Source organism: Misgurnus anguillicaudatus, chromosome 8, assembly GCF_027580225.2.
Source record: "Misgurnus anguillicaudatus chromosome 8, ASM2758022v2, whole genome shotgun sequence".
Classification (NCBI taxonomy): domain Eukaryota; kingdom Metazoa; phylum Chordata; class Actinopteri; order Cypriniformes; family Cobitidae; genus Misgurnus; species Misgurnus anguillicaudatus.
Window position 1 is genome coordinate 38322387 of NC_073344.2, and position 20902 is coordinate 38343288.

The 20902-nt window shown below is 38.2% G+C and overlaps 1 protein-coding gene across 4 annotated transcripts in view; it reads left to right on the forward strand.

Moving 5' to 3' along the window:
• drc11 (dynein regulatory complex subunit 11) overlaps positions 1 to 14289 on the forward strand; it is a 47650-nt gene extending 33361 nt beyond the window's left edge. For all 4 annotated transcript variants that reach the window (XM_055213239.2, XM_055213241.2, XM_055213240.2 and 1 more), the window contains 8 exons: positions 911 to 978; positions 1291 to 1373; positions 2462 to 2569; positions 9147 to 9346; positions 10748 to 10834; positions 11093 to 11270; positions 12705 to 12943; positions 13024 to 14289. In XM_055213239.2, the coding sequence (XP_055069214.2) occupies positions 911 to 978; positions 1291 to 1373; positions 2462 to 2569; positions 9147 to 9346; positions 10748 to 10834; positions 11093 to 11270; positions 12705 to 12943; positions 13024 to 13170 (1110 nt within the window). In that variant the 3' untranslated portion in view covers positions 13171 to 14289. The remainder of the gene's footprint in view (positions 1 to 910; positions 979 to 1290; positions 1374 to 2461; positions 2570 to 9146; positions 9347 to 10747; positions 10835 to 11092; positions 11271 to 12704; positions 12944 to 13023) is intronic.
• Positions 14290 to 20902: the final 6613 nt, after the last annotated feature.

A 20902-nucleotide genomic window follows, 5' to 3' on the forward strand; every position in this document is an offset into this window, starting at 1 on the left:
CCATAACCCGGGTGTTTTCCTATTTTATATCATTCTCAAACAAACACAGAGCAGCCAAGAAATGTACTGACATACTTCAAAAAATATTTTGGAAAAACACAGGGTTCTCTGAACCTCAGTCATGTGGCTTCAGAGAAATCCGAGGATGCGGATAACAAATATTTTGAAGCTTTGGTAACATCTTACGATGAACTTATACTTGAAGGATCATTAGGAAAATACCTGGCTGACAGACCTGCTGTTCTGGTTCATTTGGGGTTTGGAAAAGCCCTGAATTATATGTCCCAAAGTGTCCAACAGACTGCATATAAACGGTTGTAATGAGAGTTGAACCACACATTCAATATAATCTAAAAAAAAACACACACAGGCAGACCATGACTTAGTGATGACTTTTTTATTTGTTATGTTAGGTGACCAGATGTCTTTCATGATCAGTTTCCACAATTTGATCTCATGATGCATATGCTACACACCTGTAAAACAGTTTTTGCATATTATCATTTTAGGGTGTGAAGTTTTTAAAGGAATAGTTTTACCAAAATGTAAAATGCATCGGTATTTAATTCATATTCAATAATGTATAATAACGTTTTGAAACCACCCAAACAGCTATTCATTATATTATCAAGGTTGAAATAACATGATGGTGGGTAAACAATAGCAAACTATTCCATTAATAAACTGTAAACAGATATGTCTCTATAACAAAAAGTTCAAATCTTATCATGCAGACTAAAACTGATCTAGGTTTTGTATTTAGGCAAATTCAATATCTTCTAATAGAAATCAGAAATTAATATTGTGGTTTGACCAAATATTTATCTGCCCTTGTCATTTGCCATTATATTCTTGTCCAGACAAAACCAAAAACAGATTTCTAAGCTGTTGTACATCTTCTTCCTTTTAGAAAAAGAAGAAAGGAAGAAAGACTGGAAAAAAGAAGAAGAAAAAGGAGAAAGATCTCACCGCTGATAGGTTTGAATAATGTTTCTCTCCTAAGAATTGCTTAATGGAGTGTCATCATTGAGAAGTGTGTTTTGACCCCTGACACATATTGTTTAAAGACATTTGTGCTTAATGTGGTAGAGGTTATGAGGGTTCTGTAATAGGGGCTCAGATCTCAGGGTTTGGAGCCCAGGGGTGACTGGCAGACTTCCATGCAGAAGAATTCATATTGTAATAGAAGATTGCGTCAGATACACAGCATGACGGATCAGTTTGCTCTATAATGATCTCTCTCTCTTTCTTTCTGTTTTTGTGTCTTTATCTCTCTCTCAAACTAACTAGGTCAATAGAATCCCTGTATGAGGAGCTTGTACTAGAAGGCTTCATAATTAGACCGATGAATGTCAAGTTATCAGACTACATAGGTATATAATTAACCACCATCACTGCTTTTTAATATTCTGCAACTACTCTCTGGTCTCTTTTCTTTATTATTTTGCTGTGTTAATTGATCATTATTTAGTTTTGGTTCAATCATAAATTGTTTTCATTTGTTTCAATGTTGGTTTATTTTCTTGTAACAAACAGCAAGAACTGATTTCGGATAGGCAGAAGAAGTTTAGGGCCCATTTTCTTTCCCCTGTTGCCTGGCAGAGTGTAATGTCACATGAAAGCAGAGCCTTTTGTCGAAATTCAATGGCTGTTGGCTCCAAGCAGTCATTAATTTAGTCTCAGTACTCCAGCTAATCATGTTTAGAATGAATTTGGACAGGTTGAGTGCTTCTTGTCCACTATTGCAAAGCCTTAGCTTTGATGAGAATATATTATTGGCATTTAGCTGAGTATTTTAACAACCCTATAGTCCCATGAATTATGTTTTATTATAAGTGCATAGCCCAGGGGTTTAGACTTGGGTTTTAGTCCATGAAGTACTTGATCACAGACACGTGCGTAATTTTGAATCACACCCTTGTGAACATGCATCATATGAAATGCACTGCATAGCAACATCATGCTGGTCTCAAATGACATGAAATACAAATAGAAGTCAAGTACTAAGCTTCACTTGATCTTTCTAAAATGATTCATTACATCGACACAAACATAATTTTTTTTTTAGTTCAGACACGCAGTTGAAATGATTGTTCTTTTTCTACAAAGGCATTATATTACACTGAAAATGTTTATTTCTTTTACATTGAATATTTTTCACTGATTCTAGAAGTTCTTGTTTAGCTTTTCAATATTGGAGGCTTCAATTAATCTCATGTTTTTGTTTCTGTTTATTCTGATCCTTCAGAAACAGGGTGTGCCATTTAAAATATAGAAACCACATTGGCTGCTACATGTCGGAATAATTGTATTACTCATTGACATTGTTTTTCTTTTTCCTTGGAAACCAAAGTCATAACATTTGTCTCAATGTTGTGCTGTCAAATAGGCAATGATGATGTTGGTCATTTTTCTAAAACCCAGTTTGATGGCATATATAAAGCAGTGTTTGTTTCTTCAGGTGAATACAGTTACCTAGGGACAACCTTACGGCAAGCAGATATTGAGCCCATGCCATCACTTTCTGACATCAGACAGCTCGTCGCACTTTATGGCATCCTGCCTCTGGGTGAGTCTGATTCAATAGATTGATCAAACATTGTAGTCCAGTCTGATTGATAGTCATCATACAAACTCCCAAACACAACTAGAAATATCCGCTATTAGCCTGGTATTTTTATGTACAGTAGCCAGATCTTTGACTGAAGTTCAAAATCTGATGGGTCCATCCCTGAACCATATGCAAACTTAAGCGAGGAGTTAAGGGTGATAAATAGTTCTGTGTATGACCTATATGCCATAGCCTGTACCCCATAGGCTATGCGTCAGTTTTCATTACTTTTGCGTCGACATGCAATTACACATGCAGATCGCTAGTAGGCAATGTCCCACAGGCATGTTACAGTATCATGGCAAAAGCTGAAGAAGAGGCAGCTTTTTGTACATTATTGGAGAAGCAAAAATGCTCCTCAACTACATCTTTGTTTTTACCGTCTCAAGCGGATTATATTATATTTTTGAGAGGTGCATGTCAGGCTACGCAGAGCTACCTACTGCTAATGGTGCTTTTCCATTGCATAGTACCCCACGGTTTGAGTCAGGTCAGCTAACTTTTGGGGGCTTTTCCACTGGGTGCAGTACGTAGTACCCAATAATATTTTTAGTACCACCTCAGTTGGGCTTCCAAGCGAGCCGAGCTGATAGCAAAACGTGACGTGAAAACCCTGTGGATCACTGATTGGCCTGAAAGAAACGTCACTACCAGCGTCATCGCTATAATGTAAAAGATTAGTGTTACCTTCATGCTAGCTTGCACTGTCTCGAGTAAACCTGTTGTCATCTGTGCTTTGCTGTAAGTTCCCAAACTACCTTTAGCGATGAAAAACATCCCACATGTTGAGAATCAGGAACACTATTACAGTTTTTTTCCAGACTTGCAGTTTGTGGCAGCACATTCTGCATATATGCTTAAGTGCAACTTAAATGAGGCTAAGTGGTGCATGTTGACTGATGCCACGGGTGTATGTACAGAAACTTTAATGTGAGACAGAAGTTGTGATAAACGCTATGTGCAAACATTTATTTTTGGTGGTCAATTTTAATTTTGTGGCGAAATGAGAAATAAATAAATGAATGTTTAGGGATGTGTAACATTACAACAACGCCCTCACTTGTATGATGTCACAGCAGTAGGCAGCGCAAATATAACGACACGTTTATAATCCCTCCCACTTCGAAGTGTTACTAAACTCAATGGAAAGGCTAATCCAGCCTAAGTGAGGTGAACTGACCTGACCCAAACCGTGGGGTACTATGCAATGGAAAAGTGCATAAATGTGGTAAAAAAAGTCGACTAGCTCAAAATGGTTTAGACCAGTGGTTATCAAACTTTTCCAGGTGTGGCCCCTTTGTGTACGGTGCATTTCTTCGCGCCCCCCCCCCCCCCCCCAAAGAAAACTTATGACAAAAAACAGTTCTAAAACTTCACCTTTTAATTAAACAAACATTAAATTATACAAAGTTGTGCTGCCTTTTTTTTTTAGGTTTAATTTCACAGAATTCATGATAAATTAATGTATTTTATAAAATGTCATAAAACTGGGGCCTCCCTGGCACCATCTTGCGGCCCCCCTTGGGTCCCCAGTTTGAGAACCACTGGTTTAGACCCTGTTTACACCTGTATTTAGCGTTGTCCACTTGTTATCTGATCGACCAAAATGCATCTTAATACCAGCTGTAATTTGCACTGAACCGAATCCTAACTTATATAACAGTTTGTGCATGTATCTGCAATTACTGCTTGCTGTGTTTTCACTGTGTTGTATAGGTGTCTTCATGAATTCATTTTTTTAAAGAAATATAGAACTACAAAATATTAACTGTGCAATATTATTTTGTGTTTTTACCAAAATGCCTGAGGTAGGGGGCGGGCTTCCCTTGTGCATTGCATTTACTTATTGTCTCCCACATTCATCACTATAATGACATTTTTCTGCTGGTCCACAGGAATGAGATTAGACAATGAAATACTGTATTTATAGCACCAAACTATTTTTGTACTGAGTTGATTTAGCTTTTATGGGTAAAAAATAACAGCCACTATCAGTCTTAAAAACCTTTAGGGAACTTTAGCGTATCTCACATCAATTTTTCACGAGCAGCACGATTAGCCATGTTTACGTGTGTGTGTGTGTATGTCAGTGTATGTAGAACAGAACACACCCTGTCTGCCCCTCTGAACTGTACTTGACCCTTCTAAGCAGCTCTTTTGTATTGGAGCAATGCCTGGTGTCCAGTATCAGGGTATCAATACACACATTTACTCTCTCTACCCACATCTCATTTAATAACCCAGCCAGGGCTCAATGGGATCAGCCCAGGGATCAGGCCAGATCATACAGTGCACACACTGCCCTGGTGTGCTGTAACCTCAACAACATGTTGCAGGAGAATTAGACTCGCCTTCTGTGATTCATGGCCCTAAGGAGAGAAGGGTTTGCCGCATAAACAGAGTTCAGTGCTAAAACAAAGACACATCAGTCAGCGGCAGGAAAACAATCACACGCAGAACAGTTACGTCTCTGAAGATCCCTCTAGAAGTGTGATGTTCTCCAGAGGTCTGTCATGACAACACGCACAGAGAACTGAGACAGTGAGCAATGCAGGAAAACTAGATTGTTCCTGTTATAATTAACAAAGCTGAAATTTTTGTATTTTGGATGCTGTTTATTGGCATGGGATACTGGTGCACTCACCAGGCTTTTTAGCAAGACTTCCTTGGTCTGACTTCACAAGGAAAGTTCATTCTGATTGACCAGCATTTTTTGTTACAGTAGATGCTTTGTAACATGGCCTACCTCAGTGTACCTGTTTTTCGTGAGTGGGTCTACAGTATGTCCCTTCATTGGCATTGATCATGATTCATAATCACCACTACAGAGCAAAAATAACTGTTTTATAAGAGTTAATGGATGTGCTGCAAACACATGCTTTCTTATTATTTTTAATTATAACCCCATTCACACAGCAATTTGGTAAAATTGGCAGAGAGGCTTCTGTGTGAACACAAACAGATCCCGTAAATGTTCTGGGATCGCTCCCATAAAGAGGATCTAGTAACATTGTCGTAACATTCACGGAAAGCATTCTGTGTAAACAAGATGCAGGAACAATGCCGTAAGGGGTGTGCTGTAGTGAGGACATGTGTGTTATCATACAAAAAAAATTATGATTTAGCTCTTTGACACAAGGATTTAAAAGGAGATTTGCATTCACGATGAGAAATGCTGGACACCTGGACTGAAGCAGAGATCAGGAAGCTCATCACTATCTGCGTTGAAGCTGACATCATTCACCAGCATGACAAAACAGTGCATCACGTGCTCCTTATGATCTCTTCATAAACAAAAATGCTTGCACGTGGTTTCTCAAGAGAGAAATAACAGATAATTAGCAAAACCCACCAAGTGTAGGACTTTAAACACATCACATGTGTTTACCAGCAGTGTTGTAACGAGTAACGAGTAAAGTAACGCATAACTTTTTAAATGTACACATTAATACTTGATGTACTTTTTAAAAAAAAGTAATGCAAGTTACTTTTTAGTTTTATTAATTTGATTAAAAAATAAGTACTGAATTAAACTAAACATAGTCACATTATGCACTCTATGCGTACACGCCTGTATGGGAACAGTTTGAGTCCGAAACTGAGATGGCAGGCCAAAGCTCGACATTTTTGTGATAAAATATGCAATTTCTGAATGCAGAAGTTTTCAATCATAAAAAACACCTGCAAGTCCTGAAAGAGATCAAGCCTCAGTCAAGAAAAGTAACGTAAAAGTAACTAAAAAGTAACGTAAGCATTACTTTCCATAAAAAGTAACTAAGTAATGCAATTAGTTACTTTTTTAGGAGTAACCTAATATTGTAATGAATTACTTTTAAAAGTAATTTCCCGAACACTGTTTACCAGATATTTACAGTGTGAATGCACACACATATTCCGGAAAATCATTGCCAATGTGAATGAAACAAAATTCGAACGATCCAGGAAAAATCCTGAAAGCATTTTCCGTGTATTTTCCGTAAATGTCTGTGTGAAATGGCTAAACATGTCTTTTCATCTAATTACACTGAAGTCTGGTTTTACCAAAAAGTCAATTTTGGTTGACCAGCATTTTTGCATGGCTGTGTTGGTCCAACATCTGGAAAAGTTATTCACATCTAGCAAATTGTCACCCTTAAAAATGGGTTCATGCTGGATTCACAAAATTATCATATAAACATACAATAATACAATTTTAACAGGAAAACATAGGAAATGTTTTCTTTGTCTTTTCTTGTTGTTACGTGTTTCAAAGGATGTGTGTCCAATCAAACTCTGTTATTCTGCCAAAAAATGAGCTTAGTAATATGACTAATATCAAAACGTGTTTCTTTGATTTTTATTTTGTAATTCTAAAAAATGACATTTTCCTATTTAGCCTTGGTCGTATGCATTTGGTTAAGCCTTTGAAGTTTGTCGTAATTCAATATATGGTTTTAGGGACACGCAATTAACTTCCCTGCTCAAAAACAGCTTAAACTAGCTAAATTGCTAATCCAGCTGAGACAACCATAAGAAAGTATTTTGGTGTTAGGCATTTCTTTCAGCAGGCTTTTGTTCAATAACAATTTGGGTACTGTGCTGGGTTGCCACTTGATTCCCAATGTAAAGTCTGGCTTCTGCATCAAATCCACCTGGGAACCACTGATTTTAACCACACTAAGCCTACCACACTATAACTTACCACCTAAAAAAATTAGCAGGGAAGGAGAGAAAATAGAAATAAATATTTTCCATTATGTACTCAGTGCTCAATTTACAAGACATACATCCTAGATGTGTTTTTGATGATTGTTGTACTTTAACAAGTGACTAATGCAGAGGTGTTTCTGTTTTCTCACAGAAGAGATCAAGTCTGGCTGGATCGTCCCGCTGGGTTTGATTTTCGAAACTGAGCACAATATATTTGTATAGTAAATTCTTAGCTGTTTTCTTAGCTACCTATCCACAGAAACATAAGCACTCCTATCATTATAATGTCCAGACTATATAGAGTGGACCTGAGGCATATCAAAGCTTGCAGCAATTTACTACTATGGCAATATGTTGAAAAAGACCGTGTTTGGTACAATCACATTAAACTTGGTTGTAGAACAGAGAATAAGACAATAGAAAGCAGTGCAGTTTCGCACAGTGTCGCACGTATTGTGCTTGTCTGTGAAACGTATATGCTTGGTAAACACCACAGATATTCTGAGGTCAAATGCACTTCCTTCATAACACAATGGCCCTTTTAACAGAGCTGTTGGGAGGGATTAGGAAGTGTAATTCAATTCTGAATAATCATATTTAAACTGGTGCTAGGAAAGTGCATGCACAGATATGCACTTGTTTGTTCATTTATAAACAAGCGCATAGGTTGTGTTCCAATTTGCACACTTACACTACACAATTAAAGTATGCACTTTACAGGCGATGATAAAGTCCATAATTCAGAAGCTGCAAACATTTGTAAACTAAAAAAGCTAATTGTTAAAATCTGTTTATTCAGTGATTTCACTCTCAGAAAAATGTACATAAGGGTCACTAGGGCGATTCCTTTCCAAAATGTACACTTTTGTACCTAAAAGATGAATATTGGTACCTCTAAGGTGGATGCATTCATTAAACTGAATGCATCCACAAGACTGGAAATTGGAGCCACTTTAGCGTACGCCTTTCTCATGCTGACACACTGTGTTGATTTTTCTGTTAATATCGCCCCCTGCTGCATATATTTTGAATAGGTATTCCCAAAACCCTGGTAGAACTTATCCAAAATGATCTATAGTGCATTCTACATTCCTTTCATTTGATGTATATGTGTATTCCCTGGGACTCAAACCCATGACCTTGGCATCAGCTGAACTGCCGGAAAAAAAACATGTTCTCCATGTCTGTTTCTTATCTAAGGGCGGGCTGCACATGCTTTTTCAGTTTTAGATCATTGCAGGAATATGTTGAAGTAATGGTGGAAACTATTGCACATGCTGAGATTGATATAGAGGTGTTTTGTGTGACTTTATGTGTTTTATTGAGACGTGATATTGCGCAGCACCTCTCTCAAGCAACCCTCCCACCTGGGCGGATATGATTGCGTGAGTGTGTAGCCGGATGTTTGCGAACAGTTTAGTTTGTGTGTCTGTGGCATCCCAGGTTCATGCCGGTCCGTTGCTTCCTGACAGTTGGAGTCCTTTACCACGGCATCCATGAGAGGGAGCTTAAACCACCTGTGTGTCAGCCCCAGAGAGACATTAAACTATTGTTCCTTTATAAGCACCATCAGCCAGAGCGATCAATCTTTGTGTTAACATCTGACTTCCAAATCAAATAAGTAAAGAGTTTAGTAGCTCAGTAGTTTTTTACAATGCATAATTGAACGATTGGGTGGAGTGCATTAGAGTTTTTAAACATCTGGAGTCAGAATATTATACAGTCAGTTTAGGGGGTTATCAGATATGGTTTAGGAAAGAAATGGACCATAATTAGAGCAGATGACAGACATACACACAGAAGACACACAGTGAGACTTCACTTTCTTCTTTCCTGATCTCCCTAGGCTCTCAGTGTGTCCATGAGAGAGGACCCCTGATCCGCTCGCTGCTGCTTGCCGGCCCCGCAGGTGTGGGAAAGAAGATGTTGGTCCATGCCTTATGCACCGAGACTGGGGCGAACCTATTCAACCTTTCCCCTACAGCACTGGCTGGCAAATATCCGGGCAAGAGCGGACTGCAGTACCTTCTGCACATGGTTTTCAAGGTGACGTGAAACCATTCGAAATTTTTCTTAATATACATTCCTAAATCAGGGAAAGCAAAAAGCCAGGATTCCAAGAAAGTCAATTGTTGATGTTTCGTGAGCTTTAAATGTCAACAGTACTAAAATTCACTTTTAGAGAAATTCAAATTCAAAATTCATGAGTAAAAAGCCTCATCTCAGGCTTTAGCTACACAATCATCATGGTTTCAGCTACATTTTTTCAAGTAGTTATCCTGGCATGATTTGCAAACATAATACCGTAAATGTAAACACTGTCCATGTTGTGTTTCTGTGGTAAAATAGAACGTAGCAAGCCATTTCCATCTCTCAACGTATGCGGTTTACCTAAAAGTAATACAAAAAGTGTTTAGCGCTGTATACAGTATAAATAAACTTCTGTGTCTAATGTAGAAGCCCAAAAAGTTGTATCCCCACATGACCTTTTCCTTTCAAGCATGTGTGCAAAAAGCAAATATGCACTGTATGTAAGGCACGTGGTTCTATATAGCACCTTTAACATTCACGGGGGGGCTTAAGGTAAAATGTGGGACCCCTACATTTGTTTTGGCATACCCCTCTACAAATGGTTTGTTACACCCCAGCCTTCAGTCATAAATTCTAGAGCATGGAGATCATATCATAAGGTCTGTGAAATGTGTGTACTGTAGTTTCCACTGATGTTGTTTATAGTGGCCATATTTATGTTGTCCTGTTTCCTGTGAGAAAGCGGAACACAAATTGGGATGAGGAACTACCGTGCCTGAGTGCATCTGGCATTGCAGATAAACAAGCCAAGATGAGACAACTGGATTTTGAGATTATGTGTTCAGCATTGTGTTGGGCGATGGTCTTTCAGCACTTCGCCTAATGCATGCTGGGAATAAATCCAGGTGCCAACAGGACTTCCTGTTTGCTCAACCGTTTAAAAAATAAATCTCCCTAGCTCTCTGTTAAACCTTATTAGTGGATGAAAAGAACATTGATTTTTTAATATGGAACCGAAATCCTGCAGCACTGAATAATTCATTAAACCAGAGCTCATCCTAAAACAGGAGATTTCTTGTTCTCCTTAAAAATTATCGAAAAATAATGATTGTTTCCAAACATAGAGAACCTCACACTCAGATTCTCTCATTTCAGAACTTTAATGCATGCTCTATATAATTTATTAAATTGTATCCTGGCACTGATAGACTGAATACTTTATATTACAGTAGCAATATAAATAAATGTAATGTTTGAGATATACATGAATAGTATACACACACACGTTTTAAGTGGATGGTGTTGATTAGAGTCATTGTTGTTTCTGCTCTGGCTGATATGGGCTGATGGTTGTTTGTTTGTGTTGCTGTACCGTTTGGCCTGTGATGAAGGGACATTGTTGCTGTGTTTTGGCAGGTGGCTCGGCAGCTGCAGCCCTCTGTCATTTGGATAGGAGACGCTGAGAAAACATTTTACAAGAAGGTTCCAAAGCTGGAGAAAGAGGTTTGTCTACCACCAGAGTTATGTGAGATGTCAGCTTATATTAACACATTTACTAAATAAACTCACACCTTGCGTCTTCTATTGAGACGTTTTTTTTCCAAAAACCTGCATTGATCTTGATTTGTGTAGCCCTTCATTGATAGTCAATCAGTGAATCTGAACTGCCCATTGTCCATGCATGGAGGTGGCCTCTGCTGTCCTCTTGTGGTTAAAGATAAACATGTTAGGATCAACAGTCATATTCCTATTCATTTCCAGATGGAACCCAAAAGGCTGAAGAAAGTTCTACCAAAGGTCCTGAAATCTATTAAGCCAGAAGACCGTGTTTTGCTTGTGGGGACAACACACAGACCTTTTGATGCAGATATCAAACCTTTTTGTAAAGTTTACAAGAAAATCATTTTGATCCCTAGACCGGATTATGCATCAAGACTTGGTAAGTAAGCATCTGTCTGTGCGCGCATGTGTGGTAAATATTAGTAAGTCTGATTTCATAACATAAAGCAATATGTGACCATGTCTGTGAGATCCAATTATGAGAAGCATAAATCAGGTCATGCTGCAACAGTATTCAGGTCAAGGCCAAACAAGCTCCTAAAATAGTATTATAAAAAAAAATATATGGATGTAATGCATATTTTCGAGTCAGGAAATAAAAAGTTTCAGTGCATATTAATGACTTTTTCATAATATTTTTAATATCTCCATTCAAAAAAATGTCAGGTAGTACAACCAATCATTGTCTATTTGCCAGATACGTTTTAATGCGCTACCCATGTCGTTCTGATTGTTTGTTTATTTGATAGTGGCATTAAAATACTGAAAAAAGTTTGAAAGTGTAAAACAACTTTACTATGAAACTGGGAACTAAACATTTAAGAATAATATTTTTAAAAAAAGGTTAGTAATAATTATATAACCTTGCATTTATTAAAACTAAAATTTTTAGCTAATTTATTAGCTTCTTAAAATATTTTAGCTTCATGTTTTTTTTTTTCTTTTTTAAAGGCATTCATGCATTCATTCAAGCAGTTGCACCCTTTGACTTTCTGGTTGCACCACCTGACCTTTGCAATGAATTTACATTTAACAAAGTTCTACTTGGATGCTGATATAAGTTTGCCTGTGATATAAAATCTATAAATATACATTTTAAATACAATTAAAATAAAATAGCATTTTTTTTCTAGTTTTACATTGTTTGTACCACCTGACACAGAAAGTGTACTACCTTGACATTTGAGAAATTGTTGGAGAAAATCCTTACATCCCAACTACTGATATTCTTTAAATTTGTTTATATGTTTTGAACATAAATAATGCCAAAGTATCTTATTTTGATAATGTATACATCATTTTTAAGATTTGTCCCTCATTTCTCAACAAACTGCTCATATGGACAGTTTATTGAATAAAGTGACACATGTCATAAATGTATCAAGTATTTTTATAGTGCATAATGCCCCCGACTTGACCCATACGGCCCTAACCGCATAGTGTGATAAAAAAGTTAGGTCAACTTTTTACAAGTCAAAACTTTAAACTTAAAATATGTGTATGTGGCAGATAGTGACCGTGTTTAAATATGTGCATCTGCTGTTACATTTCTACTGAAGAAATGGTATTTGATACTACTTATAGTCACGTTATGTTTAACTGAGTGATAAAAAATTGAAGTGTCCCAATGATGAAGACTTTGAGTAGTTTGTTCAGGTGTGGGAACAATGAGGGAATTAAATTCTGTGAGATAATGTCCATGACCGAAGTTAAATAGCCCTGATGTATGAGTTTTGTAGAATCATTCACAGTTCTGGTCTCATGATCTGCAAGGATTGTGGGTTTTTATATAGTATGTGTCTTTTACATTCAGCTCTCTGGAAGGAGCTGCTTCATGCAAGAGGTGCTCAGCTGAGTCCCAAGCTGGACTTGAGCTCTTTAGCAAAGGTCACAGATGGATACACACAGGGTCATATCGTTCAGGCAATCCAGACTGTCCTGAGCTCTCACCGCCTCAGCCAGCAGACCAAGAGACCCTTTACTGCTGTGGAGTTCATCCCCCCTCTTGCACGGCAAGACCCTGTTTACAAAGAAGAGGAGGAGGCCTTTAAGGTCAGATTTTTTGCAAGGTGCTTTGTGTTGTAAACCTATGCATAGATTTGTGTACTAAATTACATTTTTTGTGCTGACAGGCTTGGTACAGCCGGTCACCTCTGGGCAAGAAACGGGCAAGAGCAGCCAGGGCCAGTGAAGAGGAGGCGAACCCGAAGAAAGGAAAGAAAAAAGGAGGGAAGATTCAGAAGAAAGGAAAGGATGTAAAAGGCAAAAAGAAAAAGTGAAGGAGCGCCCCTTTTCATGGATTTCGTGCAATTAAGATTAATGTTTACATGGTTGTTTAAAAACAAGAAAAATTGCAGCAGTTCATCTTTTGGCCAGCAGAGAGCATTAGAAGATTTTCTAATGTGAACTCCGATGCTCTATATACTGTATGTTCATTACTAATATTTTAAATTATCATTTATTTAGCACGCTTTTATTCAAAACAACTAGAGAGAATTTAACATTTAGTTTAATTTTACAGAATTTATGATAAATGTATGTATTTTATAAAATGCAAACTGCACCCCCCAAACCCAAACCATTTGGTGCCCCCCAGTTTGAGAACAACTGATGTAGTGGGAGTAAACTGGACAGGACATGAAATGTTAATAATCATGTGTGTGTCTCTATAAATATCATGATAGTCACGAGACATGCAAAACCAATGAGGGGGTCACTGTATGCTCATTATGTGTTAAAACTTTATCAACACAAAAAAATTGTATGACTTTTGTTTCATTTTGAAACATTATGATCTTCAGTGGTACTATCTGACAGAAGGGCTGCACTGCGACATCCCTGCTCTGTGTCTCAAGCAACTGACCCACTTCTTTTCAGACTCCACTTCTCATGGGAGCAGATGACTATTTTAAATTCCTTAATTCTATGTAATGTCTTTACTGTCCATCATTGGTGACTCTGTCCTCGCCCTCTTTGCCTAGGTTATTCCTGGGCCCTTCCTCTCTCCCCTTGATTTGCTTTTGGTTCGACTTTTTCCCACTCTGCTGTTCTGATCTTGCCCTTCCCCATCCCCTCCTCCTCCTCACGGGGTTTATGGGGCATGACAAACACACTCACCTCAATGTGCTCTTTGTAGCTTGAGCTCACATCTAATTGAATTATTCAGGAGTGCGTGTGTGAGTATCTTCTAACCCGGAGAACAGCCCGTAAGCTGGGTGATATGTTAAAAGGAGTGTTTTTCCTTGACATGCTAATTTAAACGAGAGAAATGTTGATGTGCACTTGCTCGAGTGGAGTGTCTCATATTTGCACACCTAATTATTGAAAATAAAAAGACGGTTTATCATTTCCTGCTGTATCCTCGTACTGTTTTTAATTAAATGCCTAGTTTGACTGTGCATTATTCTCATAGGTCATTTCCCCTCCACTTTTCCTCCTTCAGGAGCACTAATAATTAAACATTATTCAGAATGGATTAGTCAGATGCATCATATTGTCTCACCGAGACCTGAATGCAGACCTTTCTCGCCCCATGGCAGAGTAAAAAAAAATTAAGCACAGCAACTCCCTCGTTTCGAGGAGCCTTTTAACCATTGTTTTGCAATTACTATTTATTTCCCAGTCCTGTGGCTTTAGGGTTTTCTTATTCAGCTCTGTCTTCCCTGCAGCAAACGGTGACCTCTGAGTTACTGTTTATAGTGATGCATCTGTGTGGACTCTGCCAGCATCCTGCATGCCTTTACAACTTAAGCAACCCTAGGTTTAGCCTGAGGGAGCTATTTAGAAGTTGTCCCTGATTTAATGGAGATTGTTAAAGTGAGCTTTGAAAGAGGCCACATGACAGGCGATATCTGGAAAACTGACCCACAGGAACAGACTTTCTACGTTGTCACATTTGACTACATCTTTGTGTCCAAAATGCACAAATTACCCATGGTTAAAGCGTATTGGAAACATTGTTAAAGACGTGTATTGTCTAAAAAGAGAAATTCTGTCTTGAGAGTACAAGCATACATTTAGGAAGTTTATCATTTTTATTGCATTATTCTGTTTGTTATGGTCTGACTAGTTGCTGAACTGAACTCGTCAAAAATAACAAATGTTTTGGTTTTCTAAAGACGAGGGGAAACGGCGATTATAAATCACCGCTATGTGAAGGGAGGTTTGGCAGCTGGTTTAACATTGTATACACTATACAGATGTAGTAAACATTTTACACAGCAAAGTTAGCTCAGTTTTGTTTTTTATACGCTTTAGCTATGAAATATAAACTTAAGGTAATCTACTTGTTGTTTAGTTTTCTTGTTAAATAAACTACTCTAAAAGGACTTTGTTGTTATTGATTCTTAGCAGAGTTTACCAGAAGTTACGTGTGTTCAATGAAAGCCCTTTGTTTATGTTGTTACTGCTAAAACCGTCTAGATATGGATTTACTTACATTTGCCATCTCAGGGTTTTTAAAAACATCACACAAATGTTGTGAAACATTACATTTCCACTATCTGTGTTTGGTGTAACATCTGCTAAATCTGCTTCGAGCCTGCTTTTTTGCATCCATTTGTGTATCTCCATTGTGGTTTTAAAGTCCCACTGTGGGAAAAATATCAGGTTTTTAGTGTTGTTTATATGTCTATGTGGTGTTTTTAATATGTTTTATTACAAACCATGGGCAAATTCATCATTTAACACCATTGCAGAGTATTTTCTCCATTAAATTAGAGACAGTGTAATCAATTACACCAACATAGTTGAACGCGTGGATCAGTTATCGAGTTATAGATATTATGTATGGATGCCTCATAGACCCAACACTGAAACAATCACAGCACTGCTGCTTCAGCTCTGCTTCTGTGCTGCTCACATGTAAATAAGGGTGTAGAGTTACATTTAAAGGCAGAGTGCACGATATCTGAAAAACGCTTTGGAAAAGAGAGTCGGGCCTCCTACCAAAACACACTTGTAGACAATCAGCAGTAAGGTGCGTGTCTACTAAACAACATTGTTGCCTGGGTTGCGTATGTGTGGGGTGGGTTTATCAACAGAAGGTCCAGCTTCTATTGGGGTAGGGGCGTGTTTGTTTATGTGATTTCAAATGTCAACATGACTTTTGAGTAACAGACTAAAGGGGATTGCACACCGGCCGCGCAGCTCTGCTTTGCGCCGCGTCGCATCTAGGACAACTCGGATGTATCATAAATCGGAAGTGCACATTAAATAGCACGAGCTTCGTCAGATAGCGTCTACTTCAAAATGCTAAATATACGTTAGCCACCAATGTTAATCGTTAATGATTTGGGACAAATATGATGTTATTTAATGTTAAACTATGTGAGTGGCGCTGTGTGGCGCGACAGGGATTTGAGCAACTTCCTGAGTCAAAGCTGGGTGGTGTGGAAAGGCGCCACCTGGCGGCGCCGGTGTGCGTATACTCATAGAAAACAATGTGTTCGATTTTTTTAGAACGGCGCGACACTGAGCTGCGCGGCCGGTGTGCAACCCCCTTAAGGGGCCGATCACACCAAACACATTTTATGGCAGTTGCAGGTGCCTTTTTTCTATGGGCAGTGAGCATTATGCGTGCTGTTTATGAGTGCCGAACGCCTGCTGCAGCATGCTGAGAGCGGAAAAGTGCTCAACGTCATTCGCCTCTTTCTATTGTACAATCAAATGAGGAGAGAAGTGGGTTTTCCGTTGTGGGGACAGAAGTTTACAGTTGCTTTGAACAACCAGAGACTGCTGTCACTCACTCTGTGTTTGTGCACCTCTCACCCTCGATCAAGGTCTCAGAGCAAGCGTCCTTATATGACAGTTAACAGCAAAAGAGCGCTCACCAGTAGCGTAGCCAGAAAAGAGACTCTGGATGTGCATCTGAAAATCTGGGTGTGCCACATTTATTGTCATTGCCTACTGTGCAAAATTATTAACCATAAGCATATAAGTTAACCATGCTATAACCATAATGTTATGAGTGAGAAGGCAAAGGCAGATCCAAATGCAACCATTTATTAGACAAGAAATAAGCCAGGCAAAGGTCAGTATCAGAATCAGAAATATTTAAACTGCTTTTGCGCGTTGGTTGGTGCTGAGCCAGAGACAGACGCGATCAGCGTTTTCATATATCACAACTAATATGCAGTGTTTTCAATATTTAATGCACATTAATTACTACTAAAACAATACATGTGTAGTTTGTAAAATACACACTGATATCTATGGAAGGGAGGCAGAAAAAACTATCTATTTAAATGTAATTTGCCGAAGTGTTTTATTCATATATAAATATAAAGTCTAACGATACTCTATTCTTTTCCCAGTTCAACAGCCACTTACTTGCATGTATTTTGGGAGAAACTGGGGAATTCAGGTGCTGTAAATCCGGTTGACAGGACACTCTGAACTCTCTGAACTCAAAATAATTTATAAAGGTTTTTAAATGAAGAATCAGAATATCAGATAGTTGACATGGTAAGCAAGTTAAATATTTTTTAATAAAAAAGGAAAAACTAAATAAAACAAATAGCATACGTCTAGTTATTGTGGCGTGACGGTCATGACGCGTCGCCATGAACACAAGGGGTCAGTTAAAATATTTTTAACTTATGCGTGAAAGGGTTGATTTAAAAAATATATTTATTCTAAGGAAACAACAATAGCCCAAGTTTAGTAAACATTTTTATTGAGACTTTAAAAAATTCTTCTGCATCCATTTTTAGGGTGGCACCGGCACACCCGTGGCTACCCCACTGGCGCTTACACTTCAATATTTGATTGACAAGTCAGCTGACTTGGTGGTTGCCTAGCAATATAAAAAGCCGCGCCGCACTGCTCTTTTTATAGTGACCAAAAAAGGCAGTGCGGCATGCCTCACTTTTTCAGGTGTTTAAGGCTACATTTACACATAGCCGTGTATTTTGAGAAACGAATACTTTCCCGCCTCCGTTTTCAATAATAACATCGTGCACACAACATCGTTTTCAAAAAAACTTTCCATTTACATCAACCCACATAAATACGCCGTCGAGCGGCATAATAACTATGCCAAACCTGTGGGAGGCAGTGTAGGAAGGGGAATACAGCCATGCAAGCCAATCAAAATCGTCAGAATTGACACCAACGAAGAACACGAGCGACTTCCTGTTCCTTTCATAACAGCAAACATGATAAATCTGATTGATCAGTAGCCAAACAAACTGTAAGGGCGCTCTCATGCATTAAACATTTTCTGGCGCAAAATGTGACGTTTAAGAACCTAAAACCCCGTTTCTCCCAGTTGACACGGCAACACATAACCGGGGTAATCAGAAATATCCACTTTGGCCGGAGGTTTTAGAAATAATCGTTTTCTGTAATAAAAACGCGGTTTTCGTGTAAATGGCAGGACAAACTGCACGGAAATATATGCGTCTTTCCTTCGTGTAAACGGGGTATAAAACGCGTTTGGTGTGATTGACCCTTTAGTCCTTTTCCCTTGCATGAGAGAGATCTACAGTAAACCTTGGATCTAACATTTTTGAAGTAAACACATGGATGCATCATCCCCAAAAGACTGCAAACGATGTACAAGCTTCTGACCATTTGCCATAATTGAGTGACACACACAGTCTGTTGAGAAATTTTAAAAGTACACAATAAAAGCACACTGATAGACGGTTCAGACAGAGGTAAACAATAATGAAGATTTTATCTGAAAGGTTAGCGTTGTCACAAGTAGCCTAAAAAATATATAATGTTCTGTAACTCAATGTTTGATGTTTTGTGTAGCTTATAATACCATGTTTGGTATCAAATTGCTTTATGTTACTTGTTACATTTTATTAGAAAATCAGTAAAATGGCAGGAGCCATTGTGAAAACTCACCCTAGGGAGATGTTAACATATGACTGGAGACTTTCTTGTAGTAGTTTCATTACACCACCAGCAGCAAACAGTGAGCCTCATAACCTTTCAGTGGGGAGGAGCCAGACCACACTCACCTTCAATCTGCAATAATTATAGAGAGCAGATAGAAAGAACAATTAGCCAGCTGGGTAAAACAAAGCAATTAATGTTATGCTAATTAGCCCAACATCATGTAATTCTCTATCATTTGCTAATCATTAGTTCATTAGTCTGACTTTTTAGTGCAGAAAATTAAGAGTGATTCATTTTAACATATTCAAGTATTTAGAAAAAATCTATTGCAGGGCTGCACAGCATTAAGTGAGAGTTTCATTCTGATTACGACCTGTTTTACATACTGTTTATGTAATGAGGTTCCCCACACACAATAGAAATCCAGAACAATTAAATCAGGAGAAATATCTTTACATTTACACATTTGGCAGACAATTTTATCCCAAGCGATTTACGGTGCATTCAAGGTATGCTTGTAATCAGTGTATGTGTTTCCTATAGGAATCAAACCAACGATTTCTTTCACTGTTAATGCAATGCTCTACCTCTAACTGAACTGCAGTAACACCATCTGCATATATTTGTGTTAATATTTTCTTATGACTGCAATTGCACCTGGCAGTGAAAGTCATGTTTAAATGGACGTTTGAAAATGAGGGGCATTTTACACAAGCCGTACACAGTGGAATGAATCGAAAACGTGTCTAGATCTCAGCACAGTTGTGTGGATGACAGACCCTCACTATTCAGGCACTTGAGATAATCATTACTCTTACAAGGAGTTACCTGGGGAGGAGTGCAAACCTGTTACACCTTTATAAGTGCTTTAAAAGGTCAACTTACGTCTGTATGACAGAGTTGTTTATGCTGCTGGCGGCTCAGTCCCACAGTGAGAGTGACGGTGTAGGCTGTGCTATGTACACCGAGGGGCTGTTGAACCAGGTGAGTGAGCCATTAAAGGCCAGGTGTGCTTCATCTCAATTACACTGCTGTCCTGCAACTTAATGACCAGACAGTCTGCCCAGGTCTACAGCTCCAGCAAGGGAATCTGGGAAATCACAGGCCAGTTTGGAAAGGGGAGGGGGCCGCAATGACTCTTTTTACACCCTTGAGAAACAGAAGCACAAGCGATTATCCGCATAACTCTTTATTCAGTAGTGAGTTTTCCTTTTGGCCAGGCCGGCCTAGAGGTCCCACAGGGACGATCCTACGTCATTAGAGATTTGCAAAAGGCCACCACCACCACCAGACTTGTTGTTTTAGAAGTTTTAATGTCCTTCCATATTTATTTTTATTAAGATACAAACAGAAAATACAGGAAATATGTACAAAATATAATAATAATAATAATTTTCAGGACTAAATGTCGTTTTTAGGCATTATCGGTGATGACCTCTCTTTGCACCAAACACATTTTGAGCGTTTTTGAGCAGAATGAAGTAAAATAAATTTCTTTAAAATTAAAAATTAGGATTTTATTTTATTTTATTTAGGTTTAAGAGATCCTGCAGTTTCCTGCTATTGCTAAGTGGAAGGGGAGTTTACCCTAAAAACTTGACACATAAGTTTACATTTTTATACAGTTTTTAATATACACATTTTCTGTATGTTTTCTATTAAAGGGACTAAGAAATCATTATGATCACTATAACATTGCAAAAACAACAAATCTAATTCTGGCATGGTGGCCTAAGACTTTTGCCCAGTACTGTACATATTTTTAAATACTAGATTTTACAACACAATCTCGTGGCAATTTGTACATGTTTTATGGGATGGCAAATTCATACCTTTTTGTTCAATCTGCTTTCCTCCCAGATAGTGGCATTAGGATTGGGGGTTGGTTTAGAGGTGGGATATTATTAACTTCTTTAACTCTGGGACCCTGTACCGGGTCCAGAATGATCTTATTTTGACTTAATATAAAATATTCCTTTAATGTTGAATGGTCTGTCATGGACCCAGTACCACATATGAGATACTGTTTGAAAGCTTAGACTCTCTACTTTCTGCAGATATGCATCACTTTGAGATATTTTTTACTGTAAGAAAGTTATTTACACTTAATTTACACTATCACCCCCCCACACACAATTTTTTATATGATTTAATATTCAC